The 25743-nt window shown below is 47.6% G+C and overlaps 1 protein-coding gene across 1 annotated transcript in view; it reads left to right on the forward strand.

Moving 5' to 3' along the window:
* The window catches only part of SEC14L5 (SEC14 like lipid binding 5), a 60120-nt gene that overhangs the window by 11262 nt on the left and 23115 nt on the right, over nucleotides 1-25743 (forward strand). Inside the window, exons 3-6 of the mRNA XM_016929366.3 lie at nucleotides 17615-17764; nucleotides 18221-18352; nucleotides 20862-20990; nucleotides 21925-22117. Of these exons, the coding sequence (XP_016784855.1) occupies nucleotides 17615-17764; nucleotides 18221-18352; nucleotides 20862-20990; nucleotides 21925-22117 (604 nt within the window). The remainder of the gene's footprint in view (nucleotides 1-17614; nucleotides 17765-18220; nucleotides 18353-20861; nucleotides 20991-21924; nucleotides 22118-25743) is intronic.

Here is a 25743-nt window from a genome sequence, read left to right on the forward strand (position 1 = left end):
TGCTCGGCTAATTTTTGCATTTTTAGCAGAGATGGGGTTTCACCACATTGGTCAGGCTGGTCTTGAACTCCTGACCTCAGGTGATCCACCCACCTTGGCCTCCCAAAGTGCTGAGATTACAGGTGTGAGCCACTGTGAGCAGCCTGATCTGGTACTTTTTGAAATGCATTGTTATTCTGTTCATTTGTTTCCTTGTTTACTTGTTTATATGGGTATTTTTCATTAAGGGAAGCTCCAGGAAGAAAAGACTGTGTCTGTCTTGTCTGGTTCTTTTTCTTTTTTTTTTTTTTTTTTTTTTGAGACTGGTCTCAGGTTGTCACCCAGGCTGGGGTGCAGCGGCACGATCACAGCTCACTGCAGCCTCAACCTTGCAGGCTCAAGCGATTGTCCCACCTCAGCCTCCCAAGTAGCTGGGACTACAGGCACACACAACCACGCCAGGCTAATGTTTGTATCTTTTGTATAGAAGGGTTTTTACCATGTTGCCCAGGCTGGTCTTGAACTGCTGGGCTCAAGTGAACTGACTGCCTCTCAAAGTGTTGGGATCACAGGCGTGAGCCACTGCACCTGGCCCATCTGGTTCTTTTGATGTGGTTCCTGCCCTTATCGAGCCCTCAGCATAGTCTATTGGGGGAGGGGGTGACAGACAAATGCCATGTAGAACCATTCATCATGGGGAAGAACAGGGCATTGTAGGAACACAAAGAAGGACCCACTGGAGGCCATAGGAGGGTCATTTGAGCCAGCCAGGCTGAGAGTTGCGGGGAAGCAGGGAGTGGGGAGGTGGGGGATGTTAGGCAGGGTTTAGCCTATGCAAAGGCCAATGAGGCAGAACTTGTCTCTCAAAGAAGTGAACTAGCTTAATGGGACCCCAGTGCAAGTTAGAAAGTGGCTGGCAGCGTCATCAGGGGCCAGGAAGCAGAGACGTTGGAGGTCTGGAGGCATTCCTGAGACACTTGGAAAATTTAAAATAGCGTTTCCCCTCTGCGCAAGATCCTGACATACCATGTAAATGTCAAGCTGCTCTAGGCTGGCCTCGCTAAGTCATCCGCCCTCCCGGAGCCGTCAGGGGAACCAGGTGATCCTAGGAGTCCCTGGGCCCCGCTCCTGACACGTGAGTGAGACTCTGCAGTGGGTTTGTGCACACATGGGTGGCACGGGCTGTCGTTCTCCCAGTGCCGGAGAGGCCAGTCATTCTGAGGGTGAGTCCTCATGTGGAGGGGACACGGCTTCCCAGCCCAAAGGTACATCCAAGTGTGCAGAAGCAGGAACCAGTAAGAACTAGACCTGGCTGGGTGCGGTGGCTCGTGCCTGTAATCCCAGCACTTTGGGAGGCCGAGGCGGGTGGATCACGAGGTCAGGAGTTTGAGACCAGCCTGGCCAACATGGTGAAACCCCGTCTCTACTAAAAATACAAAAATTAGCTGGGCCTGACGGTATGTGCCTGTAGTCCCAGCTACGCGGGAGGCTGAGGCAGGAGAATCGCTTGAACCGGGAGGTGGAGGATACAGAGCCGAGATTGCACCACTGCACTCCAGCCTGGTGACAGAGCCAAAAAAAAAAAAAAAAAAAAAAAAGAACTAGCTGACTTTGGTCCTGTTGCAGCCATGGGATAGGGAACTTGTTAAAAACAGGCAAAACTGGCCGGGGGCGGTGGCTTACGCCTATAATCGTAGCACTTTGGAATGCTAAGGCAGGAGGATTGTTTGAGCCTAGGAGTTTGAGAGACCAGCCTCGGCAACATAGTGAGACCTTGTCTCTACAAAAAATTAAAATATGAACTGGGCATGGTGGTGTGTGCCTGTAATTCCAGCTACTTGGGAGGCTGAGGCAGGAGGATCAGTGGAGCCCAGGAGGTCGAGGCTGCAGTGAGCCGTGATCTTGCCACTGCACTCCAGCCTGGGTGATAAAGCAAGACCTTGTCTCAAAAACAAACAACAATAACAACAACAACCAAAAAAACTGGCAAAACTCTCCCTCTCCAGCTTTGTTGTTCATGGCTGATTCATTGTTTAATCCCTGTGGATAAACCCTGTTCTGACAACTGAGGGGGAGTTACTCATTTATTCACCTGCCCAATAAGTATCTTCCAGAACCTAGCTCTCTGAAGGTAGAGCTTTGGGCTGCGCACCTGCTGATGTCCCCTGGGAGTGTAGATGTAGGTCCACTCACTCTGAGACTAGGGAGACCGGTACTTATGTGACTTAATCTCCCAGGGATATATAGAAAGATGGTTCCATTTTCCTATTTTATTTCCCTGGCACCTGGCCGTTCACTCATTCCTTCCTGCTTTCATTCCTTTGAGAAATATTGGCTGAACGTCGACAGTGTCCCAGGTGTTGTACAAGGCACCAGGGAATTCAGTGGTAAATGAAACCTACATAGAGACGGTGGCATTGAGACTGTAAACAAACAAACGCAGACATAATGTCCTATTCCAAACCATGACAAATGCTTCTGATAGGGCTGTAGACCATCTAGGAGGTGGCTTATTCTTTTTTTTTTTTTTTTAATTGCCCAGGCTGGAGTGCAGTGGTGCAATTATAGCTCACTACAGCCTCAACCTCCTGGGTTCAAGCGATTCTCCCAGCTCAGCTACCTGAGTAGCTGGGACTATAGGTGCCACCGAACCTGGCTAATTTTAAAATATTTTGTGGAGATAGGGGTTTTGCTGTGTTGCCCAGGCTGGTCTCAAACTCCCGGCTTCAAGTGATCCTCTTGCCTTGGCCTCCCAATGTGCTGGGATTATAGGTGTGAGCCACTGCACCTGGCCTCACTCTATATTTTTTTATTGTGATGAAATACACGTAACATAAAATTTCCCATTTAAGCATCTTAAGTGTACAGTTCAGTGGCATAAGTACATTCACGTTATTGTGCAACTGTCTCCACTGTCCATCTCCAGAACCCCTTCATCATCCCAAACCGGACTCTGTACCCATGAAACACTAACTCTCCACTCCCTGCTCCCCACTGCTGCTATTAACCACTATTCTATTTGCTGTCTCTGCAAATTTGACCATTCTAGGTACCTCATAGAAGAGGAATCATACAATAGTTATCCTTTTGTCTCTGGCTCGTTTCACTGGACACAATGTCTTCCAGGTTCAGCCGTGTCGTGGCAGGTGCCAGGTGCCTCACTCCTCTTTAAAGCTGAAGAATACGTCATTGTATGACTCCATCACCTTTCATTTATCTATTCATCTGTTGATGGACACGTGGGTGGTTTCCCCCTTTTGATCATTGTGTAAATGATGCTGCTGTGAACACTTGTGTACAAATATCTGTTTTAAGTCTCCATTGGTTTGCTCTTGTCCATTAAGAAAAAATCAACAATGTGGTACCTGGCATTGTCCCTTTAATTGCTGCAGCAACTCCAGAGCCCACACTCTTAATGGCAGTGCTATGCTGTTGCTCATTCATTCATCCTGTAAATGTCTATTGAGTGTTGACTATGTGCTAGGCATTTTTGCAAAGCACTGCAAATTCAGGGATGTCAGGGGCTGGTGATGCTACTTCAGCAGTTGTGATGTGTGAAGGAATAAAACAGGCATAAATGAGTCAGCATCCTTTTCCTCTTTTTTTCTGAGAAAAACTGAGCCTCAGAGAGGTTGCTTTGAGAGCATCCAGCTGTCAAGTGGCAGAGCTGGGGTCACATGTTGACCCTGTGCTGTGTCTCTGCCCCTCCCCCACGCTCCGCCCTTGTCCTGTCACTGAGTCCAGGTGCCCTGGCTGCAGACGCTGTTCTGACCCTGTGTCTCCATCTCATGTGTGTCCCAGGCTGGCTTTGCTGGGATGAGCAGTGGCTTTTCAGCTCCAGGGCCATCTGGGTATAGCTGCAATGATGGATTGTCTGCAACAGTCATGTCAGGCCTTCCGGAACAGTGTCAGCCTGGTTCTGCCAGGCCCACTTCCCTTCATCAGCTGGATGACACTGCTGCCATTGGGTGGCTGATGACTCATTCAGCAAGCTCTAGTTGAGCACCCCTACGAAAAGTTGGGGGGTCTACCCCATGGCACAGTCTTCAGAAGTAAAAAGGAAGGAAGCACTGATGCATGATGCAACACAGATGGGCTGAAAACATTGTGCTGAGTGAGAGAGGTCAGAGGCAGAAGGCCATGTCTTATGTGATTTCTTTTTTTTTCTCTCTCTCTTTTTTTTTTTTTTTTTTTTTTGAGACAGAGCCTTGCTCTATTGTTCAGGCTGGAATGCAGTGAAGCAATCTCAGCTCACTGCAACCTCCACCTCCCGGGTTCAAACGACTGTTGTGCCTCAGCCTCCTGAGTAGCTGGGACTCCAGGTGCACGCCACCATGCCCAGCTAATGTTTTGTATTTTTAGTAGAGATGGGGTTTCGCCATGTTGACCAGGCTGGTCTTGAACTCCTGACCTCAGGTGATCTGCCCGCTGAGGCCTCCCAAAGTGCTGGGATTACAGGCGTGAGCCACCTCACCAGGCCTTATATGACTTCATTTCTTGGAACTATCCGGAGAAGGGAATATATAGACCCAGAAAGTAGATGAGTCGGATGAGTGGTTGTCTAGGACTGGGGTGGCAGGGGAAGGGGCAGAGATGGGGGTGACTTCTGAAGGATACAGGGCTTCTTTTGAAGGTGATGAAAATATTCTGGATTAGGTATTGGTGATGGTTTTAAGTTCGTGAATGTACTGAATGAAACACACTGGACTGCATACTTTGTATTTTATTTTTTGAGACAGGGTCTCTCTGTTACCCAGGCTGGAGTGCAGTGGCAGGATCATAGCTCACTGCAATCTTAAGCCATCCTCCCGCCCTAGCCTCCTGAGTAGCTGGGACCACAGGCACTCACCATCATGCCTGCCTAGTTTTTTATTTTTATTTTTAGAGATGCGTCTTGCTATGTTGCCCAGGCTGGTCTTGAACGCCTGGGCTTAAGCAATTCTCCCACCTCGACCTCCCAAAGTGCTGGGATTACAGGGTGAGCCACCATGCCTGGCCTGACCTGCATACTTAAAAAGGGTGAGTTATATGATATGATAATTATATTTTAATTTTTTAAAAAAACATTTATTTTTATTTAAACAGTTTTTGGGGTACAGCTTTTTTTTTTTTTTAACATGGATAAGGTCTTTAGTGGTGATTTCTGAGATTTTAGTGCACCTGTCACACAAGCAGTGTACACTACCCAATGTGTAGTCTTTTATTCCTCACTCCCTCCCAGTCTTCCCCTCCCAAGTCCTCAAAATCCATTATATCATTCTTATGCCTTTGCATCCTCATATATATATATTTTGAGATGGAGTCTCACTCTGTCACCCAGGCTGGAGTGCAGTGGTGTAATCTCGGCTCACTGCAACCTCTGCCTCCTGTATTCAAGCGATTCTCCTGCCTCAGCCTCCTGAGTAGCTGGGATTACAGGTGTGTGCCACCATGCCTGGCTAATTTTTGTATTTTTAGTAAATATGGGGTTTCACCATGTTGGCCAGGCTGGTCTCAAACTCCTGACCTCAAGTAATCCGCCCACCTCAGCCTCCCAAAGTCCTGGGATTAGAGGTGTGAGCTACCGCGCCCAGCTTGCGTCCTCATATCTTAGCTCTCACTTATAAGTGAGAACATGTGATATTTGGTTTTCCATTCCTGAGTTACTTCATTTAGAATAATGACCTCCAGCTCCATCCACGTTGCTGCAAAAGACATTATTTTGTCACGCCTGTAATCCCAGCACTTTGGGAGGCGGAGGCGGGCGGATCACAAGGTCAGGAGATCAAGACTATCCTGGCTAACACGGTGAAACCCCGTCTCCACTAAAAGTACAAAAAAATTAGCTGGGCATGGTGGTGGGCGCCTGTAGTCCCAGCTACTTGGGAGGCTGAGGCAGAAGAATGGCGTGAACCCGGGAGGCGGAGCTTGCAGTGAGTCGAGATCATGCCACTGCACTCCAGCCCGGGTGACAGAGCGAAACTCCATCTCAAAAAAAAAAAAAAAAAAAAAAAGACATTATTTTGTTCCTTTTTATGGCTGAGTAGTATTCCATGGTGTATATATACCACGTTTCTAAAATCCACTCATTGGTTGATGGGCGTTTAGGTTGGCTCCATATTTTTGCAATTGTGAATTGTGCTGCTATAAACATACATGTGTATGTGTCTTTTTCACATAATGACTTCTTTTTCTTTGGGTAGATACCCATATTTCAATTTTTTAAAAAAGAGTTGGAGGAGGTGAGTAGATTGATACCACATCTGTGCTGAGGTCCCCTAGACTTGCAGGGGGAAGGAAAGGGGTTGATAGGGAGACTCCTGAAGAGTATTACAGGCGATGGGGGCACCTTACTCAGTGGCTGGAAGATGTTGGTGCAGCTTGGATATTCTTTCTGCATTCTTACTGGATGTTTTGGGGTAAGTGGCATTCCAGCTTCCTTTGAATTTGGATGAGGAAGAGCAGGAAGGAAGGAAGGAGGGGAGGAGGGATCATCTGTCAAGTGATTAGCAGAAATAGCTTTTTGTACTTTACAGAATCTCACTCATTTTTAAAATTTAAATTTACTTAAATGGTGATGTAGAATGAACCATGTGCCAGGCACTGCTCTAAGCACATTACATGAGCTGACTCCTTTATTCTTCTGACAAGTAGCAAGGTAGCTGCTTTTCTTACTTCCCCTTTTACACACAAAGGAATTAAGGAACTGAGAGCTTGATGATTTTTTCACACAGCTGATGAGAGGCAGAGCAGAGATCCCAATCCAGGCCCCAGAGCCCACTCTCTTAAGGGCGGTGCTATGCTGTTGTTCATTCATTCATCCTGTAAATGTCTATTGAGTGTGGACTATGTGCTAGGCATTTTGCAAAGCACTGCAAATTCAGGGATGTCAGCGGCTGATGACCCTATTTCAGCAGTTGTGATGCATGAAGCAATAAAACAGGCCCACCTGAGTGCTAGTTGGGAGGTTCTATGATTATTGCACTTTACAAATGAAAGAGGGGTCACCCAGCCTGGAATTGGGCAAGTCTGGGTGGGAATTCAGGGCTATTTAGCTCCAGCCTCCCATCTCCAGATGCTAATTGTGTCAATATGGATTTTCCAGGATGGGGACCCATAAGAGGCAGCCCTGCTTGGTCCCTGCCTGCCCCACTGTGGCCCTGCAGCTGTGGGCTCTGGGCTTTGGACCATCTCCTTTTCTGAGCAGGCAGGCTTGGATGTCCTCTCCAGCCACCTGGCAGAAGGGCTGTAACTGAATCCTTCTGTGGCCTTGTGTCCCTGAGAGCACCACACCATGTGTTTGTTTAGCAGGGAGAGGCTCAGATCTCATTTGTGGGTGGTCAAGCCAACTGTAGGGACAGGAGCCGGCAGCTGAGGCTCTTAGGCAGGGACAAAACTAGTGGTGTGAGCTGGTTTCCAACACAGAAAGGTCCCGTGAGCTGTTTGATCCCGTAGGACCTTGGGAGGTACCAAAGGCACAGGGGCCGGGCCCTGTTTGGTCTCTGCCGGGGCCTCTCCCAGGGCAGGGTGCCTGCGGCCCGCAGTTCCTCAAGGTCACAGCAATGTTTAACCAGGAAAGAAAATGAATGTAATTATTCCAGAATACAAAAAGAAACCTGCAGGCCCAGGTGCAGTGGCTCATGCCTGTAATCCCAGCACTTTGGGAGGCTGAGGCAGGCAGATCCCTTGAGGTAAGGAGTTCGAGACCAGCCTGGACAACATGGTGAAACCCCATCTCTACTAAAAGTACAAAAATTAGTTGGGTGTGGTGGTGGGTGCCTGTAATCCCAGGTACTTGGGAGGCCGAGGCAGGAGAATCGTTTGAACCCAGGAGGCGGAGGCTGCAGTGAGCCGAGATCGTGCCATTGCACTCCAGCCTAGGCGAAAGAGTGAGACTCCATCTCAAAAAAAAAAAAAAGAGAAAAAAAAAGAAAAAAAGAAAAGAAAAAGAAACCTGCAGAGTTAAAATGAACACATGCTGAATTAAATGCCTACCAAGGGCAACTTCATGCCAGGCTGTCATCTGGACCTCAACTGTGATGAGCTCATGTATATGTAAATCACGGAAAGTGGATGCATTTTAATGTGTGTGATGTGATTGACATGGGTAGGGCCCAGGACCTGTGAAGGCCTCACAACCATCCTGCGAAGAGAGGTGCTCTATAACCTTCCGGGGCTCCCTGGTCCCTTCTAGGTAAGGTCCCTCTCCACTTGGCAGGCATTTGAATTTTATTCAGCCAGTGTTTTTATTTATTTATTATTATTATTATTTTTGAGATGGAGTCTCTGTCGCCCAGGCTGGAGTACAGTAGCATGATCTCGGCTCACTGCCACCTCCTCCTCTCAGGTTCAAGCAATTCTCATGCCTCAGCCTCCCGAGTAGCTGGGATTACAGGTGCGCACCACCACGCCTGGCTAATTTTTTGCATTTTTAGTAGAGACAGGGTTTCACTATGTTGTCCAGGCTTGTCTTGAACTCCTGGCCTCAAGTGATCCACCTGCCTCGGCCTCCCAAAGTGCTGGGAGGATAGGCGTGAGCCACTGTGCACAGCCTTTATTTTATTTTTTAAAGAAACAAGATCTTGCTCTGCCACCCAGGCTGGAGTGCAGTGGCATAATCATAGCTCACTGCAGCCTTGACCTTCTATGCTCAAGCAATTCTCCTGCCTCAGCCACCTGAGTAGCTGGTATTACAGGTACATGCCACCACACTTGGGTAATTTTCTTTTTTAAAAATATTTATGTATTTATTTTTGAGATGGAGTCTCGCTCTGTCACCCAGGCTGGAGTGCAGTGGTGCAATCTGGGCTCACTGCAAGCTCCGCCTCCTGGGTTCAGGCCATTTTCCTGCCTCAGCCTTCCGAGTAGCTGGAACTACAGGCGCCTGCCACCACGCTCGGCTAATCTTTTGTATTTTTAGTAGACACGGGTTTCACCGCATTAGCCAGGATGGTCTCGATCGCTTGACCTCGTGATCTGCCTGCCTTGGCCTCCCAAAGTGCTGGGATTACAGGCGTGAGCCACTACACCCGGTTAATTTTCTTATTTTATGTAGAGATGAGGGCTCACTATTTTGCCCATGCTGGTCTCGAACTCCTGGGCTCAAACAATCCTTCTGCCAGGATTACAAGTGTGAGCCACTTCACCCGACGTCAGCCAGTGTATTTAATGTCTTCTCCAAGTCAGATGCAGGAAGGGGACCTTCAGGCAAAGAGGCTGGACCCTCAGAGGTGCCCATGGTCAAGCTGGGGAGACAGACACATTTTCAAATACATGGGGGACTGTCCGAGGAACAAGGGCAGAGGGAGGGTCAGAAATGGGTTGAGCATGAGCTGAGGGTATGAACCAGGCTTCCGTCCTGTGTGGGAGTGTCTTGAGTGTTGGGCTGTCCTTCAGAGATCAAGGCACTGTTTGGTTCTAGAAGCAACACAGTGCACCAACCCCATGGTCTGACTGCAAGTGGGTCAAATTGCAGCTTGATCCCTCACAAGCTGTGCGACTATGGGCAAGTGACTTAAACTCTCTGAGTTTTGGCTTCTCCATCTGTCAAATGTGGAGGGTGAGCGCTACCTACTTCATCAGGAGCAGCACACGGTATGCAGTGAGCCCAGTGTATGCCTCGGCTGTTGCCGTTACTGCAATGATGGTTAGGCTTGGGCAGCTGAAAATTGTCCAAATGTGTCCTTTTGGTACTCATCGGCACCTTTTGGTCATCTGAAATTAAAGGAAAGTTTTCTGCCTGACCAGCCACCCGCTATAAACATTCACCCCAGGAGAAGGCAAGGCAGTTCTCCCGGGGCCTGGAGATGAAGCATTGATTGTCCCTGGAGAGCCCTTGGGCTGGGAGGAGCTGCTTTTCTTGCTCCTGCGGTCATTTTCCCTGCAGCAGGAGGATGAGGTTTGAAAGCAGCAGACAGAACCTGAGGTTGGTTTCTGCCGAGGTCCCTCCATCCCCTTCCCTGCATCCCCTTCTCTGCCATCCAGGGAGGTGAACCTCCTTCTCATGCCCCACCGGCCCCATCCTCAGCCCACCCCGATCCTCACTTCTCCAGGTCCCCTGCTTTGCGAGTTACAGGCCAGTGGGACTCAGCATTTCCAAGCCACCGATGCTTGTGACGTAGCCAGAGATTCTGAGACACAGTGATTCAGGGTTGTCGTCTGGGTCAGACAGGCTCATGCGCCAATCCCACCACTCCCCGGCCATGTGCTGCTGGGCGAGTCACTCTGTCTTCCTGAGCCTCAACTTGCTCATCTGTAAAATGGGCAAATGCCAGTTCCCATCTCACCAGGGCATTGTAAGGATGAAGCGAGGCAGTTAACACTTTATAAAGTCCTTAACAACAGTGTCCAACAATCATGAAAGTCGTCTGATGCTGGACAACTGGCTCTGGGATGGACGCCTTCCAGACGGAGCCTCAGCTCGAGTGTCCCCCCGAAACATGTGGCTCTGTCATTGGATACTGGGAGAAGTACCTTCCTTCCCTTTCAAAGTCAGAGAAAGTCATGCCCAAGCAGACCAGCCTCCCCTCCGCGCCTGTTATCTGGGGGCTCCAGACCGGGCCTTTCTAACAAGAGGTTTGTTAGGATGGGAAGTGAGTCAGGAACTCTGGCCTTTGATTGGCTGCGTGTGCTGAGTCTGTGGCTTTATCCCCTCCCTGACACCCTCCTTAGGGCTATTTGGGCCAAGTGCGTGTTATGTTCTTCTTTGCTGGTTAGCATTGTTAGCACCAAGGGTGTGCCGAGGACCAAGCCCGGCACAGGTATGAGGTTGTGCTTTGGAAAGGCAGGCGATCCTCCTTCACAAGTCTCCTGTTACAAGGCATGATAAACGCTTTCAAAGAAATAAAATGGTAAAAGGAAGGAGAACTGAGGAAGAGGCAGTTGTGCATAGGAGGGGGAAGGGAGGGTGTCCCAGGAAGAAGGACCAGCATGGATGAGGCCCTGAAGCCTGAGCGTCTCCTTGGCCCAAATCCAGGCCTCCTACCCCTCCAGAAAGCCCCGTGTCTCATGCCTCCCATCCCCTTCACTGTCAAGGAAATTGATCAGCGTTCCAAGCATCTGGAACAGCAAGTGCAAAGTCCCCATGGCAGGGACACGTTGATGTATTGTTCTAAACGCAGCAAGGCTGGCGTGGCTGGAGCCAGATGAGGGGGCTGGGATGGGAGGTGGGTGGGCAGGGCAGATCACACAGGGCCTGAGGACCACCATAAAGAGTGCAGGGTTTATTCTCGGCATCAAGGCCCGTTCTTTATTATTTATTTTTTTGAGATGGAGTCTTGCTCTGTCGCCCATGCTGGAGTGCAGTGGTGCGATCTCTGCTCACTGCAATCTCTGCCTCCCTAGTAGCTGGGATTACAGGCATGCACCAGCACGCCTAGCTAATTGTTTTTTTTTTTTTTTTTTTTTTTTTTTGTATTTTTAGAAGAGATGGGGTTTCACCATATTGGCCAGGCTGGTCTTGAACTCCTGACCTCAAATGATCCATCCACCTCGGCCTCCCAAAGTGCTGGTATTACAGGCGTGAGCCACCGCGCCTGGTCTCGTCAAGGCCTGTTCTGTGTATATCCTCCCCCAAAATCATTTCGTTTGGGAAATAGGAGGGAGACTGAGCAGTAGAAGGAAGGGGAGAAGGTCAGGGGTGGTGTGGCCGCTGCCTGGCAGGATTCTGAAGGACAGAGGGTGGAAAAGGGAGGAGAAGATGTGACCGCTTGGCCCGGGGGGACAGTGCCTGGCTCTGTTTCTGAGCTGCCCGTGACAACAAGCCCAGCTGCTGAGCAAACGGTTCTTGGAGGGAGTGGGGACTGGGCCCAACTGGGATTCAAATCCAGGTTCACCATCCCGTGCTGTGTGACTTGGGGTAAATTAGTGAGCCTCTCTGGGCAAGTACATGAGACATATACGCACTTTCCAAATGATGAAACAGGCCCAGAGAAAGGAAGGGGCTTGCCTCCCTGGAAGGAGGTGGAGCTGGGCTTCTAACCAGGCAGCCTGAACCCCTCCAGCCTCCACTGGCTTTACTCTGCTCTCTGTCCTCCGTGGGGAGATGATTTCCTTTGAAAGTGGGTCCAGCGTGGCTGAGATCTACAGGGCAGACACAGTTCTCAGGGGCTCTCCTTGCCAGCTCGCTGAGTCCAGACCCCAGGATCCCCATGGTGCATTCTCTGGGGGAACGAGGCCTCCCTATTCCAACGCTGATGTGTTTGTCGCAGCAACTGACATGGAGATATGGCAGGAGGCAGCTCTGTCCTCCTGGCCCTGGCGGAGGACAGGCAGGCTGGCCTCGCCCAGCCTGGGGTGACACCAAGGGCTCCTGGGCATGTATCCGTTTCTTCCTCGGCCCCCCCCCTCCCCCCGCCTCTCTTCCTGGGAGCCAGGAGGGAAGGGGGAGGAGATGTCTGTCCTCAGATGCCGGCACTATTTTTGGAGCCTGCCTTGATCCCAATTCCGGGGCACGTGGGCTGTGACAGGCGCTAGGAGCAGACCCCGCTGGAATAAGGAATAAGGTCAGCCACAGATGCTGGGATACGCCCCCACCACCCTGACCCTGGCCCTTCTAGAACTGGGCATGGACTCTTGCCCTCCCTGAGCGTAGGTTCATGGGCTTGGGGGCCCCTCAAGCTACCTTCACCCAGCTCTACACCCCCGCCTGGGAGGACCTCCGCCCGCACAGAAGCAAGCAGCCCCAGCACAGAGCCTGGGGCTGACCTGAATTGGCTCCGAGGACAGTGAGGGGCCCTTCCCTGTGAAGGGCACAGTGGCATGGAATCCAGCTTAACCTCCTGTGCTCGTGGCCAAATCCTGTCTGAGACACACGGAGAGACTGTGGAGGAAATAATCCTGGCCATCCCTTCTCCAGCACCCACAGCAGTTTGCTCAGTTCTCAGGACGACTGTGTGCAACAGGGCACTGAGAGGTTAAGTAACCCACCCAAGGTCACACAGCTTGTAAGTGGTAGAGCTGGGATTTGTACCCAGGCAGGGCTCGAGTCTGTGCTGTCAGCCAGGGTGAGACCCTCTAATGGCTCACAGGAAGCACATTGCTGAATATTTACATGAACATATACAAAAAAAATTATGTAATAGATATATTCATATATAAAATAAACTCCTTAAACGACTCATATATTTATTTATATATTTATTTTTATTTTGAGATGGAGCCTGGCTCTGTTGCCCAGGCTGGAGTTAAGTGGCACGATCTCGGCTTACTGTAACCTCTGCTTCCTGGGTTCAAGCGATTCTCCTGCCTCAGCCTCCTGAGTAGCTGTGATTACAAGCATGTGCCACCATGCCCAGCTAATTTTTGTTGTTGTTGTTATTTTTTAGTAGAGACAGGGTTTCATCATGTTAGACAGGCTGATCTCAAATTCCTGACCTTAAATGTTCTGCCTGCCTTGGCTTCCCAAAGTGTTGGGATTACAGGCATGAGCCACTGCTCACGGCATGCCCATATATTTATATATGGAATATATTATGTATCCATATATGAAATAATATATTTACATGGGTACATTTATATATACATTATATATTTATAGATATGTATAGATATGATCTATATTTACTTATATTCTATCTATATTTATAAAATTATATTATATAGAACACCTTATATTTACATTGTGTATAGAAAGATATATGCACACTATATAAATTGTGTATATTTATATTAACATATATTCATATATATTTATATATACACTTAAATAATATATGTATACATGTGGCCAGGTGCGGTGGCTCACGCTTGTAATCCCAGCACTTTGGGAGGCCGAGGTGGACGGATCACCTGAAGTCAGGAGTTCAAGACCAACCTGACCAACATGGTGAAAGCCCGTCTCTACTAGAAATACAAAAATTAGCAGGGTGTAGTGGCGTGTGCCTGTAATCCCAGCTACTTGGGAGGCTAAGGCAGGAGAATCGCTTGAACCTGGGAGGTGGAGGTTGCAGTGAGCCGAGATCGCGCCATTGTACTCCACCGTGGGTGACAAGAACAAAACTCTGTCTCGAAAAATAAATAAATAAATAAATAAATAGTATATGTATACATGTGGATTCATGTGTGTGTATGTGTATATATAAAGAGAGAGACACTTTTTTAAAGAAACAGTTTTATTGAGATACAATTCACATATCATACAACTCATTCATTTACAGCACATAATTCAGTGGCTTTCAGTAGATTCATAGTATTGTGCAAGCTTCGCCACAATCAGCTTTAGAATAGTCTCATTACCTCGAAAGGAAGCTCTGTCTGCCTTAACCCTCATCCCTCAATACCCCCACCATCTCTTTCCTCACCACTCCTGGTCCCTGGCAACCACTAATCTACTTTCTGTCTTTCTCTATTTGTCCGTTCTGAACATTTCATATAAAAGGATTCATGCAATATATGGTATTTTGTGATTGGCTACTTCCACTCAGCATAATATTTTCACAGTTCATCCATGTTGTAGCATGAATCAGTACCTTGTTCCTTTTTAAGGCTGTATAATATTCCATTTTATGGCTAGACCACCACTGATTTATTCCCTCATCCATTGATGGACATTTGGGTTATTTCCACTTTGCCTATTATGAATAATGTTGCTATAAATATTTGTGTATTTTTTTGTGTGGACTTATGTTTTCATTTCTCTTGGGTACATACCTATGAGTGGAATTGCTGGATCATATGGTAACTCTTTGTTTAATTGTTTGAAGAACTGCCACACTGTTTTCCAAAGGGATTGTATCATATTACATACACGTGGGAGGGTTTGGGGGGCTTCAATTTCTCCACATCCTCACCAGCACTAGCTATTATTATGTCTTTTAAAAGTTATTATAGTTATCCTAGTGGATGTGAAGTGGTATTTCATTGTGGTTTGGATTTGCATTTCCCTAGTGACTAATGATGTTGAACATAGTTTCATTTGCTTTTTTGTGTTGGTATATTTTCCTTGGGGAAATGTCTGTTGAGATCTTCTGCCATTTTAAAATTGGGTCATCTCTTTATTGTTGAATTCTAACACTCGTTTATACATTCTAGATGCAAATCCCCCATTTTCTACACACACATGTACACATATGTATGTATGTATAATTTGCAAAAATTTTCTCCCATTCTCTGGGTTTCCTTTTCACTTTCTTGATTGTATCCTTTGAAACACAAAAGTTTTAAAATTTGATGATATCCAGTTTATTTTTTCTTTTATTGTTTGTGCTTTTGATGCCATAAGTAAAAAACCATTGCTTAATCCAAGTTCATAAAGATTTATTCATATGTTTTCTTCTAAGAGTTTTGTAGTTTTTAAAAAATGCTTTTAAAAAATTATTATTATTATTTTATTTGTTTATTTTTTTGAGATGGAGTTTTGCTCTTGTCGCCCAGGCTGGAGTGCAATGGCACAATCTCGCCTCACTGCAACCTCCGCCTCCCGGGTTCAAGTGATTCTCCTGCCTCAGCCTCCTGAGTAGCTGGGATTACAGGTGCATGCTACTATGCCCAGCTAATTTTCTTGTATTTTTAGGAGAGACAGGGTTTCACCATGTTGACCAGGCTGGTCTCTAGCTCCTGACCTTCGGTGATACACCCGCCTCAGCCCCCCAAGGTTCTGGGATTAGAAGCGTGAGCCACCGCGCCCGGCTCCAACTTCATTCTGTTGCATGTGTATATCCGATTGTCCCGGCACCATTTGCTGAAGAGATTATTCTTTCCTCATCAGATTGTCTTGACACCTTTGTAAAAAATCAGTTGGTGATAAACGTAAGGGCTTATTTCTGGATGCTAAATTCTTTTCCACTGAGCTGTATGTCTCCCCTTATGCCAGTATCACACTGTTTTGATTACTGTAGCCTGATATATCTATATATTTATAGATACGATATATATTTATATACATACTATCTATATTTATAAAATTATATTATATAGAAACACCCTATATTTACATTGTGAGTAGATAGATATGTGCACAGTCTATATAAATTGTATTATTTTTTCTTTTATTGTTGAATAGCCTGATGTTGGTATAAATATTTGTGTATAATTTTTTTGTGTGGGCTTATGTTTTCATTTATCTTGGGTATATACCTAGGAGTGGAATTGCTGGATCATAAGGTAATTCTCTGTTTAACTGTTTGAAGAACTGCCAAGCCATTTTCCAAAGGGGTTGTACCATATTACGTTCATATGACAGGGTTTGGGGGTTTCAATTTCTCCACATCCTCACCAACACGTGCTGTTATGTCTTCTTCTTCTTCTTTTTTTTTTTTTTTGAGACAGAGTTTCGCTCTTGTCGCCCAGACTGGAGTGCAATGGTGTGATTTCAGCTCACTGAAACCTCTGCTTCCTGGTTTCAAGTGATTCTTCTGCCTCAGCTTCCCAAGTAGCTGGGATTACAGGCACCTGCCACCACGCCCGGCTGCTTTTTGTATTTTTAGTAGAGATGGGGTTTCACCATGTTGGCCAGGCTGGTCTCGAACTCCTGACCTCAGGTGATCCACCTGCCTTGGCCTCCCAAAGTGCTGGGATTGTATGCGTGAGCCACCACACCTGGCCTGCTACCATGTCTTTTAAAGTAAATCAGGAAATATGAGTTCTCCAATTTTGCTCTTTTTTGATTGCTTTTGGTTATCTTGGGTCTGTTGTATTTCCATATGAATTTTGGAATAAGCTTGTCAATTTCTGTAAAGAAGTCAACTGGGATGTGGATATTGTGTTGAATCTGTAGACTAGTTGGGGAATATTGCCATCTTAACAATGTTAAGTCTTCTGTTCCATGAATATGGGATGCCTTTCCATTTATTTAGGGCTTTAATTATTTTCAGCAAATGTTTTGTAGTGTTCAGAGTATACATTTTACACTTCTTTTTATTAAATATATTCCTAAGTATTTTATTCTTTTTGATGTTGTAAATAGAATTTTTTCATTTTATTTTCAGTTTGCTCATTGTTAGTACATAGAAATACAACTGATTTTTCTATATTGGTTTTATATCCTGCAACCTTGCTGAACTCATTGATTAGTTCTAATCTTTTTGTGTGTACGTGTGTGGATGCTTTAGGATTTTCTATATAAATGTTCATGTCATCTGCAAATACAGATAGTTTTACTTCTTCCTTTCCAACTGGATGGCTTTTATTTCTTTTACTTATCTAGAACCTCTAGCACAAGGTCGAATAGACACGAAGAATGCACATTGCTACCTTGTTCCTGATTTTAGGGGAAAGCACTCATTCGCCAGGGATGTTAACTGTGGCTTTTAGCAGATGGCTTTACCAGGCGGAGGAAGTGCCCTTCTATTCCTAGTTTATTGAATCTTTTTTTTTTTTTATCATGAAGGGGTGTTGGATTTTTCTCAAATGCTTTTCCTGAGAAATACCTTATTTTAAAATGTCCCCGGAGTCCCTGTGCTTCCTTCTGAGGGCAAAAACTCAAATGCAGAGGCAAAACTTATGTGCCAAATCATTGTCCAGGCTCTGCTGTGTTGGGCTCTAACAGGTGCTAGCTGGTGGAACAATTGTTGGTAATGACTGCAAAATCCCTGCCCATTCCAGTGGCCAGGGCTGCCTTTCCCGTCTGATAAGTGACACAGCAGATAAGGAGGTCGCGCTGGGCGGGGGGGTCCCTCTGCCCCCCCACCACGGCCGCTCACTGCCGCTCTGCCCCCAGGCCTACGAGAAGCGTTTCCCCACGTGCCCACAGATCCCAGTCTTCCTGGGCAGCGAGGTCTTGCGCGAGTCCCGCAGCCCGGACGGGGCTGTGCACGTGGTGGAGCGGAGCTGCCGGCTGCGCGTGGACGCCCCGCGGCTGCTGCGGAAGGTGGGCGGCCCTGGGGCTGGGGGGCGGAGGAGGGGACCTGTTGCGGGGGTGCGGGAGGGCTGGGCGCGGGAGCTGGGGACCGGGGCGGCGGGGTCCAGGAGATGGAGCAGCGGCGTGTGAGTTGATATTTGGATGGAGGTTCCAGGATGAGGGTGGCGGGACCCTGGTCAGGGAACCAGGGCCCAGGAGAGGCGAGGGCTGGAAGGCTGGGCTGGGGAGTAGCGGGAACTGGGCGGGGTTCGCGGGGGCGAGGCCGGAGCTGGGTGGTGAAGATGGGTTGGCGACAGGGCGGAAGTCGGGGGTTGGTGTCCTGGGTCCGGGCTGGGTGGGCGGTGGCGCAAGGGACCTGGGACTCAGGGCAGGGGGTGACTGGGGCAGGCCCGCCGGACTCGCTCTCCATTCCTGTGTGCTCCACGCCGCCCACCCACCTCCGCCTCCCCGCCCCTTCCCTTGCAGATCGCAGGTGTTGAGCACGTGGTCTTCGTGCAGACAAACATCTTGAACTGGAAGGAGAGGACGCTCCTCATCGAAGCGCACAATGAGACCTTTGCCAACCGCGTGGTGGTGAACGAGCACTGCAGCTACACGGTGAGCCCAGGCCGCCCTCAGCGCCCACGCCCGGCACCCACCTGCTCCCGGCACCCACCTGCCCCTGGGACCCACCTGCCCCCGGCACCCACCTGTGCCCAGAGCTGTGTCCCCACATTCCTTGAGCCTCTGCCAAGCCCTCCCTCCTGGGGCATTGTCAAGTAAGATGCAGGATGCTTGGTTGCCTTTGCATTCAGATGAACAACCCATAAATTTTTTAGTATGTCTCAAATATTGCTTGGGATATACTTATACTCAAATGTTATTTGTTGTTTATTTGAAATTCAAACGTGACTGGACATCCTGTGTTTTATCTGCTAAATCTGACAACCCTATCCTCTCCCTCCTTTCCTTCCTTCTTTCATTAAATTATGCCTCAGTTTCCTCACGTGTGAAATGGGCTTAATAATCATGCCTACTACACAGGTAGTATGTGGCGCCTTTAGACCAGTGCCTGGCACATATTAAGTTCTACGTAAATGTTACCTTTGACTTTAATTAATAATAATAATAATTATTCTCTAGTATATACTGATTGAGCACCTACTATGTGCCAGGCACCCTGCCAAGTGATGAGCACCCAGCAGTGGACCAGGCTGCCTGACCACTGCCCTCACGGAGGGTCCATTCCAGTGGAACAAAACGGAATGAGTGTGTGTGCATTTGTCACAGCTAAGTCTGGATCCAGCAGGGAGATGTGTGGGAGTCAGAGGAGGTGGTGGGGGCACTGAAGCTGAGTGCTGAAGGATGAGAGGAGCTGCCCATGGAGGACTGGGAACAGCATTTTGGGGGTGGGAACAGCATGAGTGAGGTCTGCCAAGGTGAGGCCATGGGGCCTAGATCTTGATGACTTTAGAGGCTGGAATGAGGCACCTGCTGGAATGAGGCACCTGCAGGCATTCACTGATGGGACCCAGTTCTGCCACTTTCTTGCTGAGTGACGATGGGCCACACTGTCTGTATCTGTAAAATCGGGACATTGGCAGATCCTGCCTTGCTGGGTCGTTTTCACGATGATAACTCCAGGATAGCAATGATAGACCATTGTACGTGTTTTTTTGTTGTTGTTGTTGTTTTTTGTTTTTTTTTTTTTGAGAGACAGTCTCGCTCTGTGGCCCAGGTTGGAGTGCATTGGCGTAATCTTGGCTCACTGCAACCTCCGCCTCCTTGTTAAAAGGATTCTCGTGCCTCGGATTCTCGCGCCTCAGATTCCCGCGTAGGTGGGATTACAGGCATGTGCCACCATATCCGGCTGATTTTTGTGTTTTTAGTAGAGATAGGGTTTCTCCATGTTGGCCAGGCTATTCTCAAACTCCTGGCTTCAAGTGATCCACCCACCTTGGCCTCCCAAAGTGCTGGGATTAGAGACATGAGCCACCGTACCCGGCTCCATTGCCTTTTCTTTCTACGCCTCCAACTCCTCTTGGGTCCTCCAGGAGCTTGGGCTCAGGGTGTTCAGATCCTCTGGGGAGGGGCGAGCAACAGTTGTTGAAACCCCTCTTAGTGTGTGTGGTGTTTCTCAGAATGAGTTCTATCAATAGCTGAGTCAGCAGCACCTGGGGCTGCTTGCGAAATGCAGATTCCTGGGCCCCAACCTGGACGTGTCTAGGGGCAGGCACAGGAATCTGCATATTTTAACAGACTCCTTGGTAATGTTTCTGCCCACAGACGTTTGAGGAGGACTAGGTCTGGGTCCATAAAGGAGCTCTGCCAATGAAGTTTTCTTTTTGCAAACATACAGATCTATAAATGTTTATTGATATATAAGGATATGTAATATATCTTTATATAGATAACATACAATATATAACTATTTTAAAAATCTATATCTAAATTTTATGTGTAATATTGATATATAATTTATTTATAGATTATATAAATGATACACTGAACAATTGTATTTATTTTATTATTTTTTTTTTGGAGATGGAGTCTTGCTCTATTACCCAGGCTGGAGTGCAGTGGCATGATCTTGGCTCACTGCAACCTCCGCCTCCCGGGTTCAAGCGATTCTCCTGCCTCAGCCTCCCGAGTAGCTGGGATTACAGGCACCCACCACCATCTCTGGCTAATTTTTGGATTTTTAGTAGAGATGGAGTTTCACCATGTTGGCCAGGCTGGTCTCCAACTCCTGACCTCAAATGATTCGCCCACCTTGGGCTCCCAAAGTGCTCGGATTACAGGCGTGAGCCGCCATGCCCGACCTAAACATAAGTATTTCTAACTAATTTTCTATGTATGTGTATAATATTGAAAGGGCAGGGCTGCAGATTTGAGACCCACATTCTCCCGGCCTCTCATGAGAAGGCTTTTTGTTCCCTGACAGTTTGAACTTTGCATCGTTCTCTGGGTGGGGGCCCCTTGGTCCTGCTACCCCATCCAGGGTTGCCAGGCTTGATCTGCTTTCCACTGCAGGCTTTGCCTGGGCCCAGGTCAGTGGGAGAGCCCTAGGGGAGGGCAGGGTGCCCCCGACATTGAGTCCCTGGCATGACCCCTGCCTGGCTTTCAGGTCCACCCTGAGAATGAAGACTGGACTTGCTTCGAGCAGTCTGCCTCACTGGACATTCGGTCTTTCTTTGGCTTTGAAAATGCCTTGGAGAAGATCGCCATGAAGCAGTACACCGCCAATGTCAAGAGGGTAAGGGGTGGGTTGCATTAGTTACTGGAGGAAGGTGCACACACCTGCTCTGCCATCAACAGCTGCATGACCCCCGGCAAGACCCTTACCCTTCCTGGGCTCAGTCTTATCTGTTAAATGGGTACTCTAGTAATGACCAAATCACCACGAGATAATGGATGGAAAGTAACTGGTCTGTAACAGGGGCACCCTAATCCTTGCTCTGGCACCATGAGATGTCCAGGCTTATGTGGTGAATTATCTGGACAACAGATAATTCTGTGGTGCTTTTTTTTTTTTTTTTTAGATAAAATGATCATTGCTTGCTCTAAAGACCTCAGATCCATCCCTGAGTAAAAACCCGTTCTTGTGATGAAACAGATGAAATTAACTTTAATAACAAATTTTTAACCAATGTGTTATCAATATAAAACTTAATTCTCCGAGGTTGGAGGCCCAGTTGAGCCCAGGAATTTCAGAGCAGTCTAGGCAACATAGTGGACTCCATCTCTAAAAAAATAAAATAAAATAAAATTAGCTGGGTGTGGTGGTGTGTGCCTATAGTCCCAGCTGCTCAGGAGGCTGAGGCAGGAGGATCTCTTGATCCTGGGAGGTTGAGGCTGCAGTGTGCTGAGATGACACTACTGCACTCCAGCCTGGGCAACACAGCAAGACACTGTCTCAAAAAAAATAAACAAAAACAAAAACAACCCCCAACCCAAAAAACTGATTACTGAGCTATTTTGCATTCTTTGTTTCGTACCAAGCCTTGGAAATTAGGTGGGTGTTGGACACTCACAGCTTCTCTCCATCCTGACCAGACACATCCAGCCACTCAATAGCCACGTGTCGGGGCTGGGACCTGAGCCGGCTGGGGGTGACTCCCTGTGGTGACCCGGTGACCCCCCTCCATCCTGCCCCGTGCTCATGTGTCTTGGGTCTCTCTGGCTTCCAGGGGAAGGAGGTGATTGAGCATTACCTGAATGAGCTCATCTCCCAGGGTACCTCGCACATTCCGCGCTGGACGCCTGCCCCAGTCCGTGAGGAGGATGCCCGCAACCAGGCTGGACCGAGGGACCCCAGCTCCCTGGAGGCCCACGGGCCCCGTAGCACCCTGGGGCCCGCTCTGGAGGCGGTCAGTATGGACGGTAGGTGGTACAGCCTAGGCCAGTCAGCCCTAGGAGGCTGCTGCAGGTCGTCTTGCTCCATGGGGGGCCCTGGGGCATGTTGGGGAGAATTGCCTCCCGTCCCCCCTGGGAATGGGTCTGGGTCTTGGAACGACACCACCTCCTGCCTCCACTGAGTGCTTTTCTCTCTCTCCATCCTGGTCCAAGAGCAGAACTCATTTGTTTCTTTTGTTTTCTCTTTTCTTTTCTTTTCTTTTTTGAGACGGAGTCCCCCTGTGTCGCCCAGGCTGGAGCGCAGTAGCACGATCTCGGCTCCCTGCAACCTCCGCCTCCCGGGTTCAAGTGATTTTTCTGCCTCAGCCTCCCAAGTAGCTGGGATTACAGGCATCTGCCACCACACCCGGCCAATTTTTTGTATTTTTAGCAGAGATGGGGTTTCGCCATGTTGGTCAGGCTGGTCTCAAACTCCTGAGCTCAAGTGATCTGCTCGCCTTGGCCTCCCAAAGTGCTGGGATTACAGGCGCGAGCCGTTGCACCTGGCAACAACTCATTTATTTCTAGATCAGGAATTAACCTCTGGTGCCTTGACATTGCCTCTTTCTCTGGTTTTACTATTTACTAACTTACCAATTATTATGAATTTACTAATTATTACGATTGCTATTGCTATTTTAAATTATACGAGTAATGCATGATCATGGTAGAAAACAATTCAAACTGTAAAGAAGATGTAAGAAGTACGATTCTTTTCCTCTCCCTAAAGGCTAACAATAGTTTTGTGTTTCTATGTCCTGAAGCTGTTTAGGTGCATATATGCACGTAAAATGTATATATACCCACACACATATGTGTGTACATGCATACATACATGTGTGTCTTATGTTGAATACGTGAGAACATATACATTCCATTTGATATTTTGCTTTTTTTCACTTACTAATGTTGCCTGAAAAACTTTCTGTATCAGTGCCTATGTCTTCTTTTCATACTTCATAGTATGGTGTGGTTGCACCATAACTAATTTATTAATAAATATTAATTATTTATTTAGAGACAGGGTCTTGCTCTGTTGCCCAGGTTGGTATGCAGTGGTGCAATCGTGTCTCTCTGTAACCTTGAAATCCTGGGCTCAAATGATCCTCCTGCCCCAGCTTCCTGAGTAGCTGGGACTATATAGGCACAGGCCACCATGTCTAGATAATTTATTTTTACTTTTATTTTATTTTTAATTAATTAATTAATTATTTTTGAAGTGGAGTCTCACTCTGTCACCCAGGCTGGAGTTCAATGGCACGATCTCAGCTCAATGCAACCTCTGCCTCCCGGGTTCAAGCAATTCTCCTGCCTCAGCCTCCTGAGTAGCTGGGATTACAGGCATGTGCCACCACGCCTGACTAATTTTTAAATCTTTAGTAGAGACAGGGTTTCACCATGTTGGCCAGGCTGGTCTTGAACTCCTGACCTCAGGTGATCCACCTGCCTTGGCTTCCCACAGTGCTGGAATTACATGTGACCCACTGCCCCTGGCCTTGATTATTTTGAATTAGTCTATTTAGCTAGTTTCCTATTGAAGGAAACAACCCTATTTAGGTTGTTTCAGTTTTTAAAAATACAAACAACATGGTACATGTGAGTACTTAAGAATTTTTTAAAAATGTATGTAAGTATATACAAAGCATAACATTTTAAAAGTGGAATTGCTGGTTCAAAGTTTACATGCAAGTAAAATTTTGGTAGATTTAACCATTAGGCTTCCAATGAGGTTGTACCAATCATTGTTCCCACTGAATGTGTAATTGCATCTATTCCTGACTTCACTGCAGCTCCCCACAAAAGTCTTAGTAAACATCTCAAACTTCTGAAAGGCAATAAAAGTAGTCACTTGTTGATTAGTGACAAGTTTTTTCATTATGAGCAAGATCAGGCATGATTTTTAATGTTTAGTGACCGTTTTCCTTTTTTTTTTTTTTTAATAATACATACTTGTTCTTGTCCTTTGTCCATTTTCTTATTTGCCCATTGCTTTCTTATTGGTTTGTAAGAGCTCTTTGTATATGAAGGCAACTAGCCTTTTGTCACAGTTCAAGCTTTTATGGACATGGAAAATGTTTACAATATAATGTTAAAAGGAAAAATCCTAGGATACAAACTGTATGTACACCACAAATCCAGTTCTAGTACAAATCTAGTGTAAGATGTGTACTCAGGTTGATAATGTTTTTCCTTTAGGGCCACTGCCGTGCAGGGACTTCCCTGACTCTGACACACTTGGGTGGCAGTGCCATGGAACTAATAATACATCTGGGGCTCTGTTTAGGGAGAATGAAATTCATTCATACAACATGTATTATTCTTTTTCTTTTTTTTTTTTCTGTCACCCAGGCTGGAGTGCAGTGGTGTGATCTCAGCTCACTGCAACCTCCGCCTCTTAGGTTCAAACGATTCTCCTGCCTCAGCCTCCCAAGGAGCTGGGACTACAGGCGTGCACCATCATTCCCGGCTAATTTTTGTATTTTTAGTAGAGACAGGGTTTCACCATGTTGGCCATGGTGGTCTCGAACTCCTGACCTCAAGTTATCCTCCTGCCTTGGTCTCCCAAAGTGCTGAAATTACATGCAACAAGTATTTATTCTGCACCGACTGTGTGTGCTGGTTGGCTGCTGTTGTACATGCACATATTTTTCTTTTTTTAAAACAGCGCCCGCTCCTGCCCCCTCCTGTGCACACTCTCTGTGGCCTCGTCCCCTGTACCTTCCCCATTTTGCACAGGTCGCTCTTTCCTTCTCCATCTTTGCTGTCCGCCAGCAGCACAGGCACTCAGGGTGGCTGGAAAAGGACATCCTCATGCCCCTTCTGCCCTCTCCTGAATCACTGAGTCTTTGTGCTCAGAGGTAGAAAAAGCCTTCACATCTGCCCGGGGCCGGAAGAATGCTGGGAGCTCCGGCCTCTTTCGTTTTTCTCCCTCATCCCATCCTCACTCCCTCCCTGATTCCAGCATCTCTGCCTCTGACCACACAAGGTCTGGACAATTCGCCCTCTGCCAACATTCTCCCACCTCTGTTTACCTAGATGGCTCCTGGCACAGCAGTTGGCATGACCCCCCACTGTGGGCTTTTCTGTTTTGGGGGTGCTGCTGGCCGTTCATTCAGCCTGTTTTCTTATTTAGCCACAAAGAACTGGCTCTGCCCACGGAGGCTGCTGCTTTGTGTGACGTCTCCGCCCACTGCTGAGATGCCAAGAGGCCTCTGCACGCCAGCATCTGCCACCCTCATGGCTAAGAGTCAGGGAACAGGACTCAGGCTTGGGGCCTGGCCTCTGCACACTGGCAACATTCCGACTGCAACTGCCCAATTGTGGGGGACAAGGCTGCACAGTGGGAATGTTCCCTGTGGTTCCCAGTCTCCTAAAGAGAGCATGGCTGTGTGGCAAGGTCCAGGCTCTGTTAAAAGCTGCTGTCTGTCAAAACCCCACAATGGGGCCTGGGGATGGGGAAAAGCAAAGAGAACTGGTGTTTATCAGCCACCTCCTTTATGCTGGGCGCACAACATGCATTTACTCATTCGAATTACTCCACCTCTCTAGGCCTCAGTTTTATCTTCTCTCTCTCTCTTTTTTTTTTTTTTTTAAGACGGAGTCTCACTCTGTTG

This window comes from Pan troglodytes, chromosome 18, assembly GCF_028858775.2.
Source record: "Pan troglodytes isolate AG18354 chromosome 18, NHGRI_mPanTro3-v2.0_pri, whole genome shotgun sequence".
Classification (NCBI taxonomy): domain Eukaryota; kingdom Metazoa; phylum Chordata; class Mammalia; order Primates; family Hominidae; genus Pan; species Pan troglodytes.